This window comes from Sinohyriopsis cumingii, chromosome 12 (assembly GCF_028554795.1).
Source record: "Sinohyriopsis cumingii isolate HCF-2022 chromosome 12, ASM2855479v2, whole genome shotgun sequence".
Taxonomy (NCBI): domain Eukaryota; kingdom Metazoa; phylum Mollusca; class Bivalvia; order Unionida; family Unionidae; genus Sinohyriopsis; species Sinohyriopsis cumingii.
In genome coordinates this window covers 5,529,505-5,556,056 of record NC_142972.1, presented here as the reverse complement: position 1 = coordinate 5,556,056, position 26,552 = coordinate 5,529,505, and the positions used below count along the sequence as shown (strand labels likewise).

At 34.8% G+C, this 26,552-nt stretch overlaps 1 protein-coding gene across 4 annotated transcripts in view; it reads right to left on the bottom strand.

Annotated features, from left to right (window-relative positions):
• LOC149785942 (uncharacterized) overlaps positions 1–25,000 on the bottom strand; it is a 39,542-nt gene extending 14,542 nt beyond the window's left edge. For all 4 annotated transcript variants that reach the window (XM_089976193.1, XM_089976192.1, XM_089976191.1 and 1 more), the window contains exons 1-4: positions 24,852–25,000; positions 20,507–20,561; positions 16,259–16,439; positions 2,962–3,068 (exon numbers count right to left, since the gene is read on the bottom strand). In XM_089976193.1, the coding sequence (XP_089832319.1) occupies positions 2,962–3,068; positions 16,259–16,439; positions 20,507–20,561; positions 24,852–24,967 (459 nt within the window). In that variant the 5' untranslated portion in view covers positions 24,968–25,000. The remainder of the gene's footprint in view (positions 1–2,961; positions 3,069–16,258; positions 16,440–20,506; positions 20,562–24,851) is intronic.
• Positions 25,001–26,552: the final 1,552 nt, after the last annotated feature.

Below are 26,552 nucleotides of genomic sequence, written 5' to 3'. Positions count from 1 at the left end.
CCAGTAATGTTATCATGAAGTACCAAAATGTGGCTGGATACAAAGTTACATACCAAATTTGGTTAAAATCTAATGATTTCCAGTAATGTTATACTGAAGTACCAAAATGTGGCTGGATAAAAAGGTACATACCAAATTTGGTTACAATCCAATGATTTCCAGTAATGTTATCTTGAAGTACCAAAATGTGGCTGGATACAAAGGTACATACCAAATTTGGTTAAAATTAAGTGATTCCCAGTAATGTTATCGTGAAGTAGTACCAAAATGTTGCTGGATACAAAGTTACATACCAAATTTGGTTAAAATTAAGTGATTCCCAGTAATGTTATCATGAAGTAGTACCAAAATGTTGCTGGATACAAAGTTACATACCAAATTTGGTTAAAATTAAGTGATTCCCAGTAATGTTATCATGAAGTAATACCAAAATGTTGCTGGATACAAAGTTACATACCAAATTTGGTTAAAATTAAGTGATCCCCAGTAATGTTATCATGAAGTAGTACCAAAATGTTGCTGGATACAAAGTTACATACCAAATTTGGTTAAAATTAAGTGATTCCCAGTAATGTTATCCTGAAGTACCAAAATGTGGCAGGATACAAAGTTACATACCAAATTTGGTTAAAATTAAGTGATTTCCAGTAATGTTATCATGAAGTACCAAAATGTGACAGGATACAAAGTTACATACCAAATTTGGTTAAAATTAAGTGATTTCCAGTAATGTTATCTTGAAGTACCAAAATGTGGCAGGATACAAAGGTACATACCAAATTTGGTTAAAATTAAGTGATTCCCAGTAATGTTATCCTGAAGTACCAAAATGTTGCTGGATACAAAGTTACATACCAAATTTGGTTAAAATTAAGTGATTCCCAGTAATGTTATCGTGAAGTAATACCAAAATGTTGCTGGATACAAAGTTACATACCAAATTTGGTTAAAATTAAGTGATTCCCAGTAATGTTATCATGAAGTAGTACCAAAATGTTGCTGGATACAAAGTTACATACCAAATTTGGTTAAAATTAAGTGATTCCCAGTAATGTTATCATGAAGTACCAAAATGTGGCAGGATACAAAGTTACATACCAAATTTGGTTAAAATTAAGTGATCCCCAGTAATGTTATCATGAAGTACCAAAATGTGACAGGATACAAAGTTACATACCAAATTTGGTTAAAATTAAGTGATTTCCAGTAATGTTATCTTGAAGTACCAAAATGTGGGCAGGATACAAAGGTACATACCAAATTTGGTTAAAATTAAGTGATTCCCAGTAATGTTATCATGAAGTACCAAAATGTGGCAGGATACAAAGTTACATACCAAATTTGGTTAAAATTAAGTGATTCCCAGTAATGTTATCCTGAAGTACCAAAATGTGGCAGGATACAAAGTTACATACCAAATTTGGTTAAAATTAAGTGATTCCCAGTAATGTTATCCTGAAGTACCAAAATGTTGCTGGATACAAAGTTACATACCAAATTTGGTTAAAATTAAGTGATTCCCAGTAATGTTATCCTGAAGTACCAAAATGTGGCAGGATACAAAGTTACATACCAAATTTGGTTAAAATTAAGTGATTCCCAGTAATGTTATCCTGAAGTACCAAAATGTGGCAGGATACAAAGGTACATACCAAATTTGGTTAAAATTAAGTGATTCCCAGTAATGTTATCCTGAAGTACCAAAATGTTGCTGGATACAAAGTTACATACCAAATTTGGTTAAAATTAAGTGATTCCCAGTAATGTTATCGTGAAGTAATACCAAAATGTTGCTGGATACAAAGTTACATACCAAATTTGGTTAAAATTAAGTGATTCCCAGTAATGTTATCATGAAGTAGTACCAAAATGTTGCTGGATACAAAGTTACATACCAAATTTGGTTAAAATTAAGTGATTCCCAGTAATGTTATCATGAAGTACCAAAATGTGGCAGGATACAAAGTTACATACCAAATTTGGTTAAAATTAAGTGATTTCCAGTAATGTTATCATGAAGTACCAAAATGTGACAGGATACAAAGTTACATACCAAATTTGGTTAAAATTAAGTGATTTCCAGTAATGTTATCTTGAAGTACCAAAATGTGGCAGGATACAAAGGTACATACCAAATTTGGTTAAAATTAAGTGATTCCCAGTAATGTTATCATGAAGTACCAAAATGTGGCAGGATACAAAGGTACATACCAAATTTGGTTAAAATTAAGTGATTCCCAGTAATGTTATCCTGAAGTACCAAAATGTGGCAGGATACAAAGTTACATACCAAATTTGGTTAAAATTAAGTGATTCCCAGTAATGTTATCCTGAAGTACCAAAATGTGGCAGGATACAAAGGTACATACCAAATTTGGTTAAAATTAAGTGATTCCCAGTAATGTTATCGTGAAGTACCAAAATGTGGCAGGATACAAAGGTACATACCAAATTTGGTTAAAATTAAGTGATTCCCAGTAATGTTATCGTGAAGTACCAAAATGTGGCAGGATACAAAGTTACATACCAAATTTGGTTAAAATTAAGTGATTCCCAGTAATGTTATCCTGAAGTACCAAAATGTGGCAGGATACAAAGTTACATACCAAATTTGGTTAAAATTAAGTGATTCCCAGTAATGTTATCCTGAAGCACCAAAATGTGGCAGGATGGAGAGATGGATAAGTAGACAGGCAGACAGATGGATAATGTAACTACCATCGTAATCTACCAACCTGTTGAGTAGGATACTAATAATAAGCAATAATTCTGTCCAAGAGAAATGGTACTGCTTACCATTCTGATCTCCATCAAGACACAAATAGAAAATTCAATCCAATATCAAACTACTGAAACAGATAAAGATATTACTGGTATTATTATAACAAAACATGTTGTTCTTGAAAAGATTTGAAAATTTTAAACCAGCTTTTGAACATCCCATTCTACTTATGAAGTTACCTGGTAAGCGCATCTTATCTTTGGCATTCTGCCAACAGCTGTGCCAAGCCCTGGACAGAGAACAGTTCTGATAGGTTCATTTCCTGGAGTGCTGTTGTGCTTCTTCACTGAAAAGAAGTTCCATAATAATCATTTTATGCTGAGATGCCATTGAAATGATTTAAATGTTCTATGTACTTTCAGATTTGACCCATTGAAAGGAAAATCTAGGACATGACAGTAACATACAATTTTGACCTGGCAATGTTGCCTATAGTAATATTTAAAACTTTGACAAATCTTGGTCAATCGATAGAAGAGATATGGGCTACAATAATGCTAATGTGCCACCATCTTGCCTATCAATGTGGTAGTTAATAAATGTTCAAGTAGCCTCCCCTTGCAATGTGTCATGTCAAAGAGGCAATGGCACAATTCATCATTATATAGGAGGAAGCAAGTGAGGTCCTTTAATGTCATGTCAGGTTCAGGTTCAGAATTGGATTTAATCAGTGACTTGATATGAGGTCCTTTATTAAACAAATCTGGTCCAAATATACTGAGGGAAACCTAGCCTTGTGAGATTTAAAAAGAGTACATCATTATGGTGTTGATATACTGAGGGAAACCTAGCCTTGTGAGATTTAAAAAGAGTACATCATTATGGTGTTGATATACTGAGGGAAACCTAGCCTTGTGAGATTTAAAAAGAGTACATCATTATGGTGTTGATATACTGAGGGAAACCTAGCCTTGTAAGATTTAAAAAGAGTACATCATCATGGTGTTGATATACTGAGGGAAACCTAGCCTTGTGAGATTTAAAAAGAGTACATTGTCATGGTGTTGATATACTGAGGGAAACCTAGCCTTGTGAGATTTAAAAAGAGTACATCATTATGGTGTAGATATACTGAGGGAAACCTAGCCTTGTGAGACTTAAAAACAGTACATCATTATGATGTTAATATACTGAGGGAAAACTAAGCTAAAAAGATTTAAAAAGAGTACATCATTATGGTGTTGATATACTGAAGGAAACCTAGCCTTGTGAGATTTAAAAAGAGTACATCATTATAGTGTTGATATACTGAGGGAAACCAAGCCTTGTGAGATTTAAAAAGAGTACATCATCATGGTGTTGATATACTGAGGGAAACCTAGCCTTGTGAGATTTAAAAAGAGTACATCATCATGGTGTTGATATACTGGGGGAAAACTAAGCTAAAAAGATTTAAAAAGAGTACATCATCATGGTGTTGATATACTGAGGGAAAACTAAGCTAAAAAGATTTAAAAAGAGTACATCATCATGGTGTTGATATACTGAGGGAAAACTAAGCTAAAAAGACTTAAAAAGAGTACATCATCAAGGTGTTGATATACTGAGGGAAAACTAAGCTAAACAGATTTGCAAAGAGTACATCATCATGGTGTTGATATACTGAGGGAAAACTAAGCTAAAAAGATTTGCAAAGAGTATATCATCATGGTGTTGATATACTGAGGGAAAACTAAGCTAAAAAGATTTGCAAAGAGTATATCATCAAGGTATTCTCAAGAAAATTGAGAATGCACATTATTTAATTGTCAGTTCTCAATCCCTAAATTATAGTTTATTGATTATCTCTGAATAGTTTACCACACTGGGGACCATGAACAAAATAGTTTACCACACTGGAGACCATGAACAAAATCAATGCTCTCATGTTAAGTGGTTAAAAATCTAGGTTTGCTCTTTGGCATTGTAACAATGTAATTAGCCCTTACATCATCCACATTGTCAACAGCTAAATATCTAGTTTGATTATGTGGCATTTTGGCAAGGTAATTAGCCCTTACATTGTCCACATTGTCAAGACAAATATCTAGTTTGATTCTGTGACATTGTGATGAGGTAATTAGCCCTTACACTGTCAACAGTAAAAAATCTAGCTAAACTCTGTGTCATTGTGACGAGGTAATTAGTCCTTACATTGTCCACATTGTCAACAGTCAATAAATCTAGCTTTACTCTGTAGCATTGTGACGAGGTAATTAGTCCTTACATTATCCACACTGTCAACAGTCAATAAATCTAGCTTTACTCAGTAGCATTGTGATGAGGTAATTAGTCCTTACATTATCCACACTGTCAACAGTCAAAAAATCTAGCTTTATTCTGTGGCATTGTGATGAGGTAATTAGTCCTTACATTATCCACACTGTCAACAGTCAAAAAATCTAGCTTTACTCTGTGGCATTGTGATGAGGTAATTAGTCCTTACATTATCTACATTGTCAACAGTCAAAAAATATAGTTTTACTCTGTAGCATTGTGATGAGGTAATTAGTCCTTACATTATCCACACTATCAACAGTCAAAAAATCTAGTTTTACTATGCAGCATTGTGATGAGGTAATTAGTCCTTACATTATCCACACTATCAACAGTCAAAAAATCTAGTTTTACTATGCAGCATTGTGACGAGGTAATTAGTCCTTACCTTATCCACACTGTCAACAGTCAAAAAATCTAGTTTTACTCTGTAGCATTGTGACGAGGTAATTAGTCCTTACGTTATCCACAAAGTCAACAGTCAAAAAATCTAGTTTTGCTATGCAGCATTGTGACGAGGTAATTAGTCCTTACATTATCCACACTGTCAACAGTCAAAACATCTAGTTTTACTCTGTAGCATTGTGACGAGGTAATTAGTCCTTACATTATCCACACTGTCAACAGTCAATAAATCTAGTTTTACTCTGCAGCATTGTGACGAGGTAATTAGTCCTTACATTATCCACACTATCAACAGTCAAAAAATCTAGCTTTATTCTGTGGCATTGTGATGAGGTAATTAGTCCTTACATTATCCACACTATCAACAGTCAAAAAATCTAGTTTTACTCTGCAACATTGTGACAAGGTAATTAGTCCTTACATTATCCACACTATCAACAGTCAAAAAATCTAGTTTGACTCTGTAGCATTGTGACGAGGTAATTAGTCCTTACATTATCCACACTGTCAACAGTCAAAAAATCTAGTTTTACTCTGTGGCATTGTGACGAGGTAATTAGTCCTTACATTATCCACACTATCAACAGTCAAAAAATCTAGTTTTACTCTGTGGCATTGTGACGAGGTAATTAGTCCTTACATTATCCACACTATCAACAGTCAAAAAATCTAGTTTTACTCTGTGGTATTGTGACAAGGTAATTAGTCCTTACATTATCCACACTATCAAGAGTCAAAAAATCTAGTTTGACTCTGTAGCATTGTGACGAGGTAATTAGTCCTTACATTATCCACACTGTCAACAGTCAAAAAATATAGTTTTACTCTGTGGCATTGTGACGAGGTAATTAGTACTTACATTATCCACACTATCAACAGTCAAAAAATCTAGTTTTACTATGCAGCATTGTGATGAGGTAATTAGTCCTTACATTATCCACACTATCAACAGTCAAAAGATCTAGTTTTACTCTGTAGCATTGTGACGAGGTAATTAGTCCTTGCCTTATCCACGCTGTCAACAGTCAATAAATCTAGTTTTACTCTGCAGCATTGTGACGAGGTAATTAGTCCTTACATTTTCCACACTGTCAACAGTCAAAAATCTAGTTTTACTCTGCAGCATTGTGACGAGGTAATTAGTCCTTACATTATCCACACTATCAACAGTCAATAAATCTAGTTTTACTATGCAGCATTGTGACGAGGTAATTAGTCCTTACATTATCCACACTGTCAACAGTCAATAAATCTAGTTTTACTCTGCAGCATTGTGACGAGGTAATTAGTCCTTACATTATCCACACTATCAACAGTCAATAAATCTAGTTTTACTCTGCAGCATTGTGACGAGGTAATTAGTCCTTACATTATCCACACTGTCAACAGTCAAAATCTAGTTTTACTCTGCAGCATTGTGATGAGGTAATTAGTCCTTACATTATCCACACTGTCAACAGTCAAAAGATCTAGTTTTACTATGCAGCATTGTGACAAGGTAATTAGTCCTTACCTTATCCACACTGTCAACAGTCAAAAATCTAGTTTTACTCTGTAGCATTGTGACGAGGTAATTAGTCCTTACATTATCCACACTGTCAACAGTCAATAAATCTAGTTTTCTTATGCAGCATTGTGACGAGGTAATTAGTCCTTACATTATCCACACTGTCAACAGTCAAAAATCTAGTTTTACTCTGTAGCATTGTGACGAGGTAATTAGTCCTTACATTATCCACAATGTCAACAGTCAAAAAATCTAGTTTTACTATGCAGCATTGTGACAAGGTAATTAGTCCTTACATTATCCACACTGTCAACAGCCAAAAATCTAGTTTTGCTATGCAGCATTGTGATGAGGTAATTAGTCCTTACATTATCCACACTGTCAACAGCCAAAAATCTAGTTTTGCTATGCAGCATTGTGATGAAGTAATTAGTCCTTACATTATCCACACTATCAACAGTCAAAAAATCTAGTTTTACTCTGTAGCATTGTGACGAGGTAATTAGTCCTTACATTATCCATGCTGTCAACAGCCAAAAATCTAGTTTTGCTATGCAGCATTGTGATGAAGTAATTAGTCCTTACATTATCCACACTATCAACAGTCAAAAAATCTAGTTTTACTCTGTAGCATTGTGACGAGGTAATTAGTCCTTACGTTATCCACAATGTTAATGGTCAAAAAATATAGTTTTACTATGCAGCATTGTGACGAGGTAATTAATCCTTACATTATCCACAATGTCGACAGTCAAAAAATCTAGTTTTACTATGCAGCATTGTGACGAGGTAATTAGTCCTTACATTATCCACACTATCAACAGTCAAAAAATCTAGTTTTACTATGCAGCATTGTGACAAGGTAATTAGTCCTTACATTATTCACACTATCAACAGTCAAAAAATCTAGTTTTACTCTGCAGCATTGTGACGAGGTAATTAGTCCTTACATTATCCACACTATCAACAGTCAAAAAATCTAGTTTTACTCTGTAGCATTGTGACGAGGTAATTAGTCCTTACATTATCCACACTGTCAACAGTCAAAAAATCTAGTTATACTATGCAGCATTGTGACGAGGTAATTAGTCCTTACATTATCCACATTGTCAACAGTCAAAAAATCTAGCTTTACTCTGTGGCATTGTGACAAGGTAATTAGTCCTTACGTTATCCACACTGTCAACAGTCAATAAATCTAGTTTTACTATGCAGCATTGTGACAAGGTAATTAGTCCTTACATTATCCACACTGTCAACAGTCAATAAATCTAGTTTTACTATGCAGCATTGTGATGAGGTAATTAGTCCTTACATTATCCACACTGTCAACAATCAATAAATCTAGCTTTACTCTGTGGCATTGTGAGAAGGTAATTAGTCCTTTTGTTACCCACACTGTCAACAGTCAATAAATCTAGTTTTACTATGCAGCATTGTGACAAGGTATTTAGTCCTTACGTTATCCACACTGTCAACAGTCAATAAATCTAGTTTTACTATGCAGCATTGTGACGAGGTAATTAGTCCTTACATTATCCACACTGTCAACAGCCAAAAAATCTAGCTTTACTCTGTGGCATTGTGACAAGGTAATTAGTCCTTACGTTATCCACACTGTCAACAGTCAATAAATCTAGTTTTACTATGCAGCATTGTGACAAGGTAATTAGTCCTTACATGATCCACACTGTCAACAGTCAATAAATCTAGTTTTACTATACAGCATTGTGACAAGGTAATTAGCTCTAATGTTGTCCACATAGTCAACAGCCATGTACTGCACAGGTATAAGTAACAATTTTCATTAGTAAGGGGTAAAATACTAGCATATATTTATCATATAAAATGATATATTATATCTCTCTGCCTATATATATATATATATATATATATATATATATATATATATATATATATATATATATATATATATATATATATGCCAGTATAAACCATGACTTCAGAATTACTGTGCCTGTATTTTTTTCAAAAAAGTACCTATAGTAGATGAATGTTTTGTGAAAGCACTGTGATTATGTCACTTCTTGCATGCTTTCTACACAATAAGTGAAATTACCCAATGTATGCACTGATTCTTCAAGTAGGAATATTTGGTATACCACACTACATATTTTGATTAGAATATTTTGTATACCAGACTACATATTGTGATTAGAATATTTTGTATATCACACTACATATTTTGATTAGAATATTTTGTATACCAGACTACATATTGTGATTAGAATATTTTGTATACCAGACTACATATTGTGATTAGAATATTTTGTATACCAGACTACATATTGTGATTAGAATATTTTGTATACCACACTACATATTTTGATTAGAATATTTTGTATACCAGACTACATATTGTGATTAGAATATTTTGTATACCAGACTACATATTTTGATTAGAATATTTTGTATACCAGACTACATATTGTGATTAGAATATTTTGTATACCAGACTACATATTGTGATTAGAATATTTTGTATACCACACTACATATTGTGATGTAAAACAAATCAGGACTATTATATATTCAGGCATAATTTTTCAATCCAGCCACTGATTAGTCAACCCCAAAAGTTTTCTTTAAGAATTTGCACTAATTTATATAAATCAATGTGGCTCATGAAATCCATCAAACATTACAGTTTTTACACACAATTAATCATACAGATGATTTTCAAGACATAACTACTGTATACAACTGTTTATCAAACTGTGAACAGCTTAGATCCAGATCTGTCTCTGAACAGCTGAGAAGCAAAGTACCTGTGCACAATGAGGTGGAAATCAGCTAGACACACACCTACCAGTGCATAATGTGGAGGAAATCAGCTTAGACACACATCTACCAGTGCACAATGAGGTGGAAATCAGCTCAGACACAGATCTCTCAGTGCACAGAGTGGTGGAAATCAGCTTAAAAACAGATCTGCCAGTGTACAATGTGGTACAAATCAGCCAATGCATTTTCAAACTGTGAACAGCTTAGACTTAGACCTGCCAGCATACACTGAGATGTGAATCAACTTAGACCAAGATTGGTCAGCATATAATGAGGTGCTTAGGCCCAGATCTGCCAGTGCATAATGTGGTGGAAATCAGCTTTGAGACAGATCTGTCAGTGTATAATGTGGTGAAAATCAGCTTTGAGACAGATCTGCCTGTGCATAATGTGGTGGGAATCAGCTTTGAAACTGATCTCCCAGTGCATAATGTGGTGGAAATGAGATGGAAATCAGCACAGACCCAGATATGCCAGTGCATAATGTGGTGGAAATCAGCTCTGAGACAGATCTGTCAGTGCATAATGAGGCAGACATCAGTTAACATGTATCAAACTGTGAATAGTTTTCATCCAGATCTGCCAGTACACTATTGCCATGCAAACTATACCCATTCCAGCAAGCACTATTGCCATGCAAATTATACCCATTCCAGCAAGCACTATTGCCATGCAAATTATACCCATTCCAGCAAGCACTATTGTCATGCAAATTATACCTGTTTCAGCAGGCACCATTGCCATGCAAACTACACCCATACCAGCAAGCAATATTGCCATGCAAATTATACCCATTCCAGCAAGCACTATTGTCATGCAAATTATACCTGTTCCAACAGGCACTATTGTCATGAAAATTATACTTGTTCCAGCAGGCACTATTGTCATGAAAAGTATATCTGTTCCAGCAGGCACTATTGCCATGCAAATTATATCTGTTCCAGCAGGCACTATTGTCATGCATTGATCTATATGATGTCAGATTATGTCATGTGATGTGCTAAATCCATTATTGTCTTCTCCCTTTGGAACTCTAATCTCAAAGTGTTGTTCAATGAAGTATGGAAGAACAGTTCCATCAGGAGAAGGCAATAACAGACTAGTAAAGTGTTGTCCAATGAAGTATGGAAGAACAGTTCCATCAGGTGAAGGCAATAACAGACTAGTAAAGTGTTGTCCAATGAAGTATGGAAGAACAGTTCCATCAGGTGAAGGCAATAACAGACTAGTAAAGTGTTGTCCAATGAAGTATGGAAGAACAGTTCCATCAGGTGAAGGCAATAACAGACTAGTAAAGTGCTGTCCAATGAAGTATGGAAGAACAGTTCCATCAGGAGAAGGCAATAACAGACTAGTAAAGTGTTGTCCAATGAAGTATGGAAGAACAGTTCCATCAGGAGAAGGCAATAACAGACTAGTAAAGTGTTGTCCAATGAAGTATGGAAGAACAGTTCCATCAGGAGAAGGCAATAACAGACTAGTAAAGTGTTGTCCAATGAAGTATGGAAGAACAGTTCCATCAGGAGAAGGCAATAACAGACTAGTAAAGTGTTGTCCAATGAAGTATGGAAGAACAGTTCCATCAGGTGAAGGCAATAATAGACTAGTAAAGTGTTGTCCAATGAAGTATGGAAGAACAGTTCCATCAGGAGAAGGCACTAATAGACTAGTAAAGTGTTGTCCAATGAAGTATGGAAGAACAGTTCCATCAGGTGAAGGCAATAACAGACTAGTAAAGTGTTGTCCAATGAAGTATGGAAGAACAGTTCCATCAGGTGAAGGCAATAACAGACTAGTAAAGTGTCGTCTAATAAAGTATGGAAGAACAGTACCATCAGGAGAAGGCAATAATAGACTAGTAAAGTGTCGTCTAATGAAGTATGGAAGAACAGTTCCATCAGGTGAAGGCAATAACAGACTAGTAAAGTGTTGTCCAATGAAGTATGGAAGAACAGTTCCATCAGGTGAAGGCAATAATAGACTAGTAAAGTGTTGTCCAATGAAGTATGGAAGAACAGTTCCATCAGGTGAAGGCAATAACAGACTAGCAAAGTGTTGTCCAATGAAGTATGGAAGAACAGTTCCATCAGGTGAAGGCAATAATAGACTAGTAAAGTGTTGTCCAATGAAGTATGGAAGAACAGTTCCATCAGGAGAAGGGAATAACAGACTAGTAAAGCGTTGTCCAATGAAGTATGGAAGAACAGTTCCATCAGGTGAAGGCAATAACAGACTAGTAAAGTGTTGTCCAATGAAGTATGGAAGAACAGTTCCATCAGGAGAAGGCAATAATAGACTAGTAAAGTGTTGTCCAATGAAGTATGGAAGAACAGTTCCATCAGGAGAAGGCAATAATAGACTAGTAAAGTGTTGTCCAATGAAGTATGGAAGAACAGTTCCATCAGGAGAAGGCAATAACAGACTAGTAAAGTGTTGTCCAATGAAGTATGGAAGAACAGTTCCATCAGGAGAAGGCAATAACAGACTAGTAAAGTGTTGTCCAATGAAGTATGGAAGAACAGTTCCATCAGGAGAAGGCACTAATAGACTAGTAAAGTGTTGTCCAATGAAGTATGGAAGAACAGTTCCATCAGGTGAAGGCAATAACAGACTAGTAAAGTGTTGTCCAATGAAGTATGGAAGAACAGTTCCATCAGGTGAAGGCAATAACAGACTAGTAAAGTGTTGTCCAATGAAGTATGGAAGAACAGTTCCATCAGGAGAAGGCAATAACAGACTAGTAAAGTGTTGTCCAATGAAGTATGGAAGAACAGTTCCATCAGGTGAAGGCAATAACAGACTAGTAAAGTGTTGTCCAATGAAGTATGGAAGAACAGTTCCATCAGGTGAAGGCAATAACAGACTAGTAAAGTGTTGTCCAATGAAGTATGGAAGAACAGTTCCATCAGGTGAAGGCAATAACAGACTAGTAAAGTGTTGTCCAATGAAGTATGGAAGAACAGTTCCATCAGGAGAAGGCTATAATAGACTAGTAAAGTGTTGTCCAATGAAGTATGGAAGAACAGTTCCATCAGGAGAAGGCTATAATAGACTAGTAAAGTGTTGTCCAATGAAGTATGGAAGAACAGTTCCATCAGGAGAAGGCAATAACAGACTAGTAAAGCAGACCCTGATCTGCTGGCACATTATTCAATCAAAAACATGAAAAGGGTGTTTCTATGTCATCTGTAGTTGGGTATATTTTATACATGAGCAAAGTGTTGATTTATCAATATTAAATCATTCTATCAGTGTAAACAGTGTTGATTTATCAATATCAAATCATTCTTATACTGTACAGTTTTGATTTATCAATATCAAATCATTACATCACTGTACACAAAGTTTTGATTTATCAATATCAAATAATTCTTTCACTGTACATAAAGTTTTGATTTATCAATATCAAATCATTCTTTCACTGTACATAAAGGTTTGATTTATCAATATCAAATCATTCTATCACTGTACACAAAGTGCTGACTTATCAATATCAAATCATTCTATCACTGTACACAAGCTGTTGGTTTATCAATATCAGATCATTCTATCACTGTGCACAAACTTTTTCTTATCAATATCAAATCATTCTATCACTACATACAAAGTGTTGATTTATCAATATCAAATCATTCTATCACTGTACAGTGCTGATTTACCAATATCAAATCATTACATCACTGTACACAAATTATTGATTTATCAATATCACATCATTCTATCACTGTACATGAAGTATTGTTTTATGAATATCAAATCATTCTATCACTGTAAAAAAGTGTTGATTTATCAATACCACATCATTCTATCACTGCACATGAAGTAATGATATATCAATATCAAATCATTACATCACTGCACACAAAGTGTTGATTTATCAATATCACATCATTCTATCACTGTACATGAAGTATTGATTTATCAATATCTAATCATTCTATCACTGTACACAAAGTGTTGATTTATCAATATCACATCATTCTATCACTGCACATGAAGTATTGATTTATCAATATCTAATCATTACATCACTGTACACAAAGTGTTGATTTATCAATATCACATCATTCTATCACTGTACATGAAGTATTGTTTTATCAATATCAAATCATTCTATCACTGTAAAAAAGTGTTGATTTATCAATGTCACATCATTCTATCACTGTACATGAAGTATTGTTTTATCAATATCAAATCATTCTATCACTGTAAAAAAGTGTTGATTTATCAAGATCACATCATTCTATCTCTGTACATGAACTATTGATTTATCAATATCAAATCATTACATCACTGTACACAAAGTGTTGATTTATCAATACCACATCATTCTATCACTGCACATGAACTATTGATTTATCAATATCAAATCATTACATCACTGTACACAAAGTGTTGATTTATCAATATCACATCATTCTATCACTGTACATGAAGTATTGATTTATCAATATCAAATCATTACATCACTGTACACAGTGTTGATTTATCAATACCACATCATTCTATCACTGTACATGAACTATTGATTTATCAATATCAAATCATTACATCACTGTACACAAAGTGTTGATTTATCAATGTCACATCATTCTATCACTGTACATGAAGTATTGTTTTATCAATATCAAATCATTCTATCACTGTAAAAAAGTGTTGATTTATCAATGTCACATCATTCTATCACTGCACATGAAGTATTGATTTATCAATATCAAATCATTCTATCACTGTACACAAATTGTTGATTTATCAATATCAAATCATTTTATCACTGTACACAAATTGTTGGTTTATCAATATCAAATCATTCTATCACTGTACACAAATTGTTGGTTTATCAATATCAAATTATTCTATCACTGTACACAACTTGTTGGTTTATCAATGTCAAATCATTCTATCACCATACATAAAGTGTTGATTTATCAATATCAAATCATTCTATCACTGTACATAAAGTGTTGATTTATTAATATCATTTTATAACTGTACACAACTTGTTGGTTTATCAATATCAAATCAATCTATCACTGTACACAAATTGTTAGTTAATCAATATTAAACTATTCTATCACTGTACACATTTTTGGTTAACAGTTTAACTAGAAACAAGAAAAAACTAAAATAAAATGGTTGTTAGTCAAACTGTACCAGAGGTAAGATTTTATCCTGTTTCTAGATAAATTGCATGTCAGAAAAAGGTATACAAAGGTAACTGTCTCATAATTTGTCCTGTTTCTTGAAATATTGTTTATTAGAAAGTATACTGAAGTATAATAGTTATCCTGGGTAGACTCAGAATACTGCATCAACCATTTTTGCTGTCATATGACCTTAGAATAGTATATATAGCTAAGCTGACTCACCTGACAGAATTACCACTCAAAATATTTACATCTGACTCACCTGACAGAATGACCATTCAAAATATTTACATCTGACTCATCCGACAGAATGACCACTTAAAAGCTTTATATCTGTCTGACTCAATTGAGTGAATGACCACCACTGTAAAAGCTTTACATCTGACTCACCTGAAAGAATGACCACTCTAAATGTCTTTTCTTCTGACTCACCTGAAAGAATAACCTTTCTCAAAGACTTTTCTTCTGATTCACCTGACAGAATGACCACTGAAAAGTTTTATATCTGACTCACCTGACAGAATGACCACTTAAAAGCTTTAAATCTGACTGACCTTACAGAATGACCACTCTAAAAGCTTTACATCTGACTCACCTGACAGAATGACCACTCTAAAAGACTTTTCTTCTGACTTGCCTGACAGAATGACCACTCTAAAAGACTTTCTTCTGACTCACCTGACAGAATGACTATTCTAAAGCTTTACATCTGACTCACCTGACAGAATGACCACTCCAAAAGACTTTTCTTTTGACTCTCCTGACAGAATGACCACTGTAGAAACTTTACATCTGACTCACCTGACAGAATGACCACTCCAAAAGACTTTTCTTCTGACTCACCTTACAGAATGACCACTGTAAAAGCTTTACATCTGACTCACCTGACAGTTGTTGTTGTTGTGGGGTTTAACGCCATTTTTCAGCACACGATAGGCTATGCATGGCGGCCAGTATTAATGGTGGAAGAAGAACCCAGGAATCCCCTGGGAAGAACCACCAACCCACGAGAAGCTACTGGCAAGCTTTCTCACATACCCACATTGGCCAAATCCTAGACTCAAACCCACACAGACAGAGGTGAGATGGCAGTGATCCGTAATGGAGAGCGCTTTAGACCACTCGGGGCCCCAACTCACTCACTGACTCACCTGACAGAATGACCACTGTAAAAGCCTTACATCTGACTCAACTAACAAAATGACCACTGTAAAAGCTTTACATCCAACTCACTGGACAAAATGACCACTCTAAAAGGTTTACTCCTGCCTCACCTGACAAAATGACCACTCTAAAAGACTTTTCTTCTGCCTCACCTGAGTGAATGGCCACTCTAAAGCTTAACTTCTGACTCACCTGACAGAATAACTGCTCTAAAAGCTAGGTAGGCATTGGCTGTGTCACTGACATCCAATGGTACTCTCATTGTTGGAGCAGAAATAAGGTATTTGATTGTCTGTCCTTCATTAAATTTTGACCAATCAACAGAGTCCTCCTTAATCCAACCTTCAAATGTTGGTATTATGATAGCATCGCCCTGTTAAAAAAAGTACCAATCAATTTATAAATAAACAAATAAATAAAGCACAGAATGTCTTATAACTATTAACCTTTAGTGAGATATCTTAAAACTATCTTTCTTGATGTTATATCAAAGATGTGTGATTCACAATAATTCTTATCTTACATCAAATGTATGTGGCATGAAATAATTCTTGAATTTAAATCAAAATTATCTGTGATATGTAATAATTCTTGATCTTACATCAAAGGTGTGTGTGACATGAAATAATTATTGACCTTTTATCATATGTATGTGTGACATGAAAAAATTCTTATATCAAAAGTTTGTGTGACATGAAATAATTATTGATCTTACATCATATGTATGTGTGATATGTAATAATTCTTGATCTTATATCAAATGTATGTGTGATATGTAATAATTCTTGATCTTACATCATATGTATGTGTGACACGAAATAATTCTTGATCTTATATCAAACATTTGTGTGACGTGAATTAATTCATGATCTTATATCAAACGTTTATGTGACATGAAATAATTATTAATCTTTCATCAAAAGTATATGTGATATGTAATAATTCCTCTTTAGCACAACACTGTAAGGAGCCATAAAAAGTGTACAGTATTAAAGGCAAGGTTGTCTTATACTGTCAAATGTTATTGGTATCTTATACTGTCAAATCTTATTGGTATCATTATTGCAAACTCAATATATGTTTCATGTGAAATTTTATTATGTGTCTTAAACATAGTAACTAAAAGTAAACTAATATAAATTCAGCATTTTCAAAAATAAAATTCACTTAGTATAAATGGTAACTTTAATATTAAATTTTTTAACTATAAAGCTGAAATTATTGTAATAAACTAACATTTGCAAGAACAAAGTCAGTATCTTACACTATGACTATAGATAAATGTTTTCTTTTTCCTTTTTATAATAATAATAATAATAATGACTTTAAAGGGTAACACAACTGCATTGAACTAATCCTCCTTGAGATTCTCTTCATACAGAGTACATGTACATAGTTGTACATACAGAGTACATGTACATAGTTGTACATACAGAGTACATGTACAGAGTTGTACATACAGAGTACATGTACATAGTTGTACAGACAGTACATGTACATAGTTGTACATACAGAGTACATGTACATAGTTGTACATACAGAGTACATGTACATAGTTGTACATACAGAGTACATGTACAGAGTTGTACATACAGAGTACATGTACATAGTTGTACATACAGAGTACATGTACATAGTTGTACATGAAATCTGCCTGGAGAGTGTTGTAATTTTTCAAAATTTCTTTGCTAAACAACCAAAGAATGCACTGTAATTTTAACTTGATATTTTGGTTGAATATCAGAACAATTACTTAATTAACTAACAATATGCCAGTTGAATATCAGAACAATTACTTAATTAACTAACAATATGCCAGTTGCAAACAATTACACAAAAAAATATTACTGGTTTAAACAATAAATTACATTACCTGGCTAGATCTGACCATTATCATGACTATACCATCAACTCTAAATGTTACATAACTAGATCTGGATTTCAACATGACTATACCATCAACTCTAAAAGTCAAATAACTAGATCTGGATTTCAACATGACTATACCATCAACTCTAAATGTCCCATAACTAGATCTGGATTTCAACATGACTATACCATCAACTCAAAAAGTCACATAACTAGAGCTGGATTTCAACATGACTATACCATCAACTCTAAATGTTACATAACTAGATCTGGATTTCAACATGACTATACCATCAACTCTAAAAGTCAAATAACTAGAGCTGGATTTCAACATGACTATACCATCAACTCTAAAAGTCCCATAACTAGATCTGGATTTCAACATGACTATACCATCAACTCTAATAGTTACATAACTAGATCTGGATTTCAACATGACTATACCATCAACTCTAAAAGTCCCATAACTAGATCTGGATTTCAACATGACTATACCATCAACTCAAAAAGTCACATAACTAGAGCTGGATTTCAACATGACTATACCATCAACTCAAAATGTTACATAACTAGAGCTGGATTTCAACATGACTATACCATCAACTCTAAATGTTACATAACTAGATCTGGATTTCAACATGACTATACCATCAACTCTAAAAGTCAAATAACTAGAGCTGGATTTCAACATGACTATACCATCAACTCTAAAAGTCCCATAACTAGATCTGGATTTCAACATGACTATACCATCAACTCTAATAGTTACATAACTAGATCTGGATTTCAACATGACTATACCATCAACTCTAAAAGTCCCATAACTAGATCTGGATTTCAACATGACTATACCATCAACTCTAATAGTTACATAACTAGAGCTGGATTTCAACATGACTATACCATCAACTCTAAAATTCAAATAACTAGATCTGGATTTCAACATGACTATACCATCAACTCTAATAGTTACATAACTAGATCTGGATTTCAACATAACTATACCATCAACTCTAAAAGTCCCATAACTAGATCTGGATTTCAACATGACTATACCATCAACTCAAAAAGTCACATAACTAGAGCTGGATTTCAACATGACTATACCATCAACTCAAAATGTTACATAACTAGAGCTGGATTTCAACATGACTATACCATCAACTCAAAATGTTACATAACTAGAGCTGGATTTCAACATGACTTTACCATCAACTCTAAATGTTACATAACTAGAGCTGGATTTCAACATGACTATACCATCAACTCTAAAAGTTACATAACTAGAGCTGGATTTCAACATGACTATACCATCAACTCTAATAGTTACATAACTAGATCTGGATTTCAACATGACTATACCATCAACTCTAAAAGTTACATAACTAGATCTGGATTTCAACATGACTATACCATCAACTCTAAAAGTCACATAACTAGATCTGGATTTCAACATGACTATACCATCAACTCTAATAGTTACATAACTAGATCTGGATTTCAACATGACTATACCATCAACTCTAAAAGTCAAATAAATAGATCTGGATTTCAACATGACTATACCATCAACTCTAAAAGTCAAATAACTAGATCTGGATTTCAACATGACTATACCATCAACTCTAAAAGTCAAATAACTAGATCTGGATTTCAACATGACTATACCATCAACTCTAAATGTTACATAACTAGAGCTGGATTTCAACATGACTATACCATCAACTCTAAAAGTCAAATAACTAGATCTGGATTTCAACACGACTTTACCATCAACTCTAAAAGTCAAATAACTAGATCTGGATTTCAACATGACTTTACCATCAACTCTAAAAGTCCCATAACTAGATCTGGATTTCAACATGACTATACCATCAACTCTAAAAGTCAAATAACTAGATCTGGATTTCAACATGACTTTACCATCAACTCTAAAAGTCAAATAACTAGATCTGGATTTCAACATGACTATACCATCAACTCTAAAAGTCAAATAACTAGATCTGGATTTCAACATGACGATAACATCAACTGCAAAAGTCAAATAACTAGATCTGGATTTCAACATGACGATACCATCAACTCTAAAAGTCAAATAACTAGATCTGGATTTCAACATGACTATACCATCAACTCTAAAAGACAAAGAACTAGATCTGGATTTCAACATGACTATACCATCAACTCTAAAAGTTACATAACTAGAGCTGGATTTCAACATGACTATACCATCAACTCTAAAAGTTACATAACTAGAGCTGGATTTCAACATGACTATACCATCAACTCTAAAAGTCAAATAACTAGATCTGGATTTCAACATGACTATACCATCAACTCTAAATGTTACATCGCTAGATCTGGATTTCAACATGATCATTCCATCAACTCTAAAAGTTACATGACTAGATCTGGATAATGACCATACAATCAACTCTGCTAGTTATGGATGTCGATCATACCATCAACTCTAAAAGTTGAAACTTCCTATCATGAAAATTATTGGAGTGAAACATTTCTGAAAACCATCTGGTAAAATGTATGGAATATTTTGTAGTGAAAACAACATACCACGAGCAATTCTCCATTATATTCTTCCCTTATGACTTTCTGTAATCTCTCCTGTCTAAATTGATAAAAAGAACAATAATAATATTTACAATAATGATAATAACAACAGTAATATTAGCAATAATGATATAACTACAATGATATTTGCAATAATGATAATATTTTGCAGTAATGACAATACAATTTATAATAATGCAGTAACCAGAACTATCAGTGAAGGTCATATTGCAATGGGTCCAACCTGCTATAATTTGCTTTGCAAGACCATAAACATTGGAAGCATAAAAGTTGTATCCAGCAATAATGGGTCATAACTCTGTACAATTATATAACATATTGGCAATCAAACAAGTGTGTCCAACATTAATAGGTCAGAACTCTATACAATTATATAACATATTGGCAATCAAACAAGTGTATCCAACATTAATAGGTCATAACTCTATACAATGATATAACATACTGGCAATCAAACAAGTGTATCCAACATTAATAGGTCATAACTCTATACAATGATATAACATATTGGCAATCAAACAAGTGTATCCAACATTAATAGGTCATAACTCTATACAATGATATAACATACTGGCAATCAAACAAGTGTATTAAACATTAATAGGTCATAACTCTATACAATGATATAACACACTGGCAATCAAACAAGTGTATCCAACATTAATAGGTCATAACTCTATAAAATGATAAAACATACTGGCAATCAAACAAGTGTATCCAACATTAATAGGTCATAACTCTATACAATGATATAACATACTGGCAATCAAACAAGTATATCCAACTGTAATGAATCATAACTCTATACAGTGATATAAGATACTGGCAATCAAACAAGTGTATCCAACATTAATGTGTCATAACTATAAAATGATGTAATATACTGACAATCAAGCAAGTATATCCAACAACAATGGGTCATAACTCTATACAATGATATAAGATACTGGCAATCAAACAAGTGTATCAAACATTAATAGGTCATAACTCTATACAATGATATAACATATTGGCAATCAAACAAGTGTATCCAACATTAATAGGTCATAACTCTATACAATGATATAACATACTGGCAATCAAACAAGTGTATCCAACATTAATAGGTCATAACTCTATACAATGATATAACATACTGGCAATCAAACAAGTGTATCCAACTGTAATGAATCATAACTCTATAAAATGATATAAAATACTGGCAATCAAACAAGTGTATCCAACTGTAATGAATCATAACTCTATAAAATGATATAAAATACTGGCAATCAAACAAGTGTATCCGACATTAATGTGTCATAACTATAAAATGATGTAATATACTGACAATCAAACAAGTATACACAACAACAATGGGTCATAACTCTATACAATGATATAAGATACTGGCAATCAAAAAAGTGCATCAAGCAATAATGGGTCAGAACTCTATAAAATGAAGATAAATACTGGCAATCAAAACACATGCAAGAATTCAATAATATAAACGTACATATGAAATTCACTTGAAGAACAATGACTCCTGTATTGTTAGGGTCAACAAGTTTGCCTGATAATCTCACCTGGCTTACATAACTCAACAGTTGACCATTTCACTAAGCAGACTTTTGTAATAATGTGATAAATTACCCTGTGTAATCTATCTCCCATCATGCCAATTTTACCTACCTCCCATCATGCCAATTTTACCCATCTCCCATCACGCAAATTTTACCCGTCTCCCATCATGTCAATTTTACCCATCTCCCATCATGCCAATTTTACCTATCTCCCATCATACCAATTTTACCCATCTCCCATCATGCCAATTTTACCCATCTCCCATCATGCCAATTTTACCTACCTCCCATCATGCCAATTTTACCTACCTCCCATCATGCCAATGTTACCTACCTCCCATCATGCCAATTTTACCTACCTCCCATCATGCAAATTTTACCTATCTCCCATCATGTCAATTTTACCCATCTCCCATCATGCCAATTTTACCTATCTCCCATCATACCAATTTTACCCATCTCCTATCATGCCAATTTGACCTATTTTACTAATGTCTGAACAAAACTGGTTCCAAAGATACAGCATAAATATATTTGGAAAGATACAATAACCCTGCTGCACTTGCTATGGAATAAAGACATAATCACCCTACTGTATATGCTATGGGATAAAGACACAGTGACCCTATTGCACTTGCTATTGGGTAAAGACACAATGACCCTGCTGCATTTGCTATGGAGTAAGGACACAATGGCCTGACTCACTTGCTATGGAGTAAGGACACAATGGTCTGACTCACTTGCTATGGAGTAAGGACACAATGACCTTGCTATGGGGTAAAGACACAGTGACCCTGCTGCACTTGCTATGGGGTAAAGACAATGACCCTGCTGCATTTGCTATGTGGAAAAGACACAGTGACCCTGCTGCACTTGCTATGGGGTACAGACACAATGACCTAACTGAAGTTGCTATGGGGTAAAGACACAATGATCTGGCTACACTTGCTATGGGGTAAAGACACAATGACATTGCTGTGCTTGCTATGGAGTAAAGACACAATGACCCCACTGCACTTGCTATGGGGTAAAGACACAATGATCTGGTTGCACTTGCTATGGAGTAAAGACATAATGACCCTGCTGTACTTGCTATGGGGTAAAGACACAGTGACCCTGCTGTACTTGCTATGGGGTACAGACACAATGAGCTGGCTGCACTTGCTATGGGGTACAGGGGTACAGACACAATGAGCTGGCTGCACTTGCTATGGGGTACAGACACAATGACCTGGCTGCACTTACTATGGGTTAATTACACAATGACACAATGACCCTGCTGAACTTGCTATGGAGTAAAGACAGTGACCCTGCTGTACTTGATATGGGGTAAAGACACAGTGAACCTGCTGTACTTGCTATGGAGTAAAGGCACAATGACCCTGCTGCACTTGCTATGAAGTAAAGGCAGTAACCTTGCTATTGGGTAAAGACATGGTGCCCCTGCTGTACTTGCTATGAAGTAAAGGCACAATGACCCTACTGCACTTGCTATGGGGTACAGACACAATGACCTGGCTGCACTTGCTATGGGGTAAAGACACAATGACCTGGCTGCACTTGCTATGGAGTAAAGACACAATGACCCTACTGCACTTGCGATGGGGTAAGGACACAGTAACCTTGCTCTGCTTGATATGGGGTAAAGACAGCGACTCTACTGTACTTGCTATGGAGTAAAGACACAATGACCTGGCTGTACTTGCTATGGAATAAAGACACAATGACTCTACTGCACTTGCTATGGGGTACAGACACAATGACCTGGCTGCACTTGCGATGGGGTAAATACACAATGACCCTGCTGTACTTGCTATGGAGTAAACCACAATGACCCTTTTGTACTTGCTATGAAGTAAAGACAGTAACCTTGCTATTGGGTAAAGACACGGTGCCCCTGCTGTACTTGCTATGAAGTAAAGACACAATGACCCTACTGCATTTGCTATGGAGTAAAGATACAATGAATTTGCTGTGCTTGCTATTGGGTAAAGACACAGTGACCCTGCTGTACTTGATATGGGGTAAAGACACAGTGACCCTGCTGTACTTGCTATGGAGTAAAGGCACAATGACCCTGCTGTACTTGCTATGGGGTAAAGACACAGTGACCATGCTGTACATGCTATGGGGTAAAGACACAGTGACCCTGCTGTACTTGCTATGGAGTAAAGGCACAATGACCCTGCTGTACTTGCTATGGGATAAAGACACAATGGCTGCTGTACTTGCTATGGGGTAAAGACACAGTGACCCTGCTGTACTTGCTATTGAGTAAAGGCACAATAACCTTGATGCACTTGCTATGGAGTAAAGACAGTGAACTTGCTATTGGGTAAAGACATGGTGCCCCTGCTGTAATTGCTATGAAGTAAAGACACAATGACCCTACTGCACTTGCTATGGGGTACAGACATAATGAACTGGCTGTACTTGCTATGGGGTAAAGACACAGTGACCCTGCTGCACTTGCTATGGAGTAAGGACACAATGACCCTACTGCACTTGCTATAGGGTACAGACACAATGAACTGGCTGTACTTGCTATGGGGTAAAGACACAGTGACCCTGCTGCACTTGCTATGGAGTAAGGACACAATGACCCTACTGCACTTGCTATGGAGTACAGACACAATGAACTGGCTGTACTTGCTATGGGGTAAAGACACAGTGACCCTGCTGCACTTGCTATGGAGTAAGGACACAATGACCCTGCTGCACATTCTATGGAGTAAATTCACAACAAAACAAAATAAGGTAAAACTCACAGTTGCCATCCAAAGTGCATACTGTAGGCCATATCTATTCCGCCATCCATAAAACCAAAGCTGTTGGCTGGGGACACCTGACAAAATATATTTAATAAAGCTGATATAAGCAGCATACCTTTATATTATATGCAAATTAATTGATTAAATGCATTAAGAAATTGTATAATGCATTCAAAACAGTATAATTTTGAACATTAAGTCTGAAGTTATCAGCATATTTCTCCTACTGTAAGGAAAGCAATTTTTATTAAGACACATTCAATCAATAAATACTACATGATCAGGACAAGTTAGATGTTTCATGTATGTTCAAAATGATAGTACTCTTAAAAAGAGAGTAAATTCTCCGAAATTGAGACTTATAATCTAATGCACCCCTAGTTAATTTGGTCACTATTACATCAATAACCAATGCTGTTAGCTATCAAGGTTAAGTAGGAACTGAACTGTATATTTGCAGGATTCATGACCTGATGAAAACTGATTACACACTGTATGAGTAATCATATAAAAACATGAAAACTGATTACACACTGTATGAGTAATCATATGAAAGCATTAAAACTGATTACACACTGTATGAGTAATCATATGAAAGCATTAAAACTGATTACACACTGTATGAGTAATCGTATGAAAGCATTAAAACTGATTACACACTGTATGAGTAATCATATGAAAGCATTAAAACTGATTGCATACTGTATGGGTGGTCATATGAAAGCATGAAAACTGATTGCATACTGTATGGGTGGTCATATGAAAGCATGAAAACTGATTACACACTGTATGGGTGGTCATAATAAAGCATGAAAACTGATTGCATACTGTATGGGTGGTCATATAAAAGCTTGAAAACTGATTGCATACTGTATGGGTGGTCATATGAAAGCATGAAAACTTATTGCATACTGTATGGGTGGTCATATGAAAGCATGAAAACTGATTGCATACTGTATGGGTGGTCATAATAAAGCATGAAAACTGATTGAATACTGTATGGGTGGTCATATGAAAGCATGAAAACTGATTGCATACTGTATGGGTGGTCATAATAAAGCATGAAAACTGATTGCATACTGTATGGGTGGTCATAATAAAGCATGAAAACTGATTGCATACTGTATGGGTGGTCATATGAAAGCATGAAAACTGATTGCATACTGTATGGGTGGTCATAATAAAGCATGAAAACTGATTGAATACTGTATGGCTGGTCATATGAAAGCATGAAAACTGATTGCATACTGTATGGCTGGTCATATGAAAGCATGAAAACTGATTACACACTGTATGGGTGGTCATAATAAAGCATGAAAACTGACTGACTACTGTATGGCTGGTCATATGAAAGCATGAAAACTGATTATACACTGTATGATCAGTCATATGAAATCATGAACACTAATTACACACTGACTGAGTAGGGAATTGTCACTAGGTACTAGGACCTCCAATCAGTCATTGAGTAGGGAATTTTCACTAGGTGCTAGGACCTCCATCAGTGATTGAGTAGGTAATTTTCACTAGGTACTAGGACCTCCAATCAGTGATTGAGTAGGGAATTTTCACTAGGTACTAGGACCTCCAATCAGTGATTGAGTTGGGAATTATCACTAGGTACTAGGACCTCCAATCAGTGATTGAGTAGGTAAATTTCACTAGGTACATGTACTAGGACCTCCAATGAGTGACTGA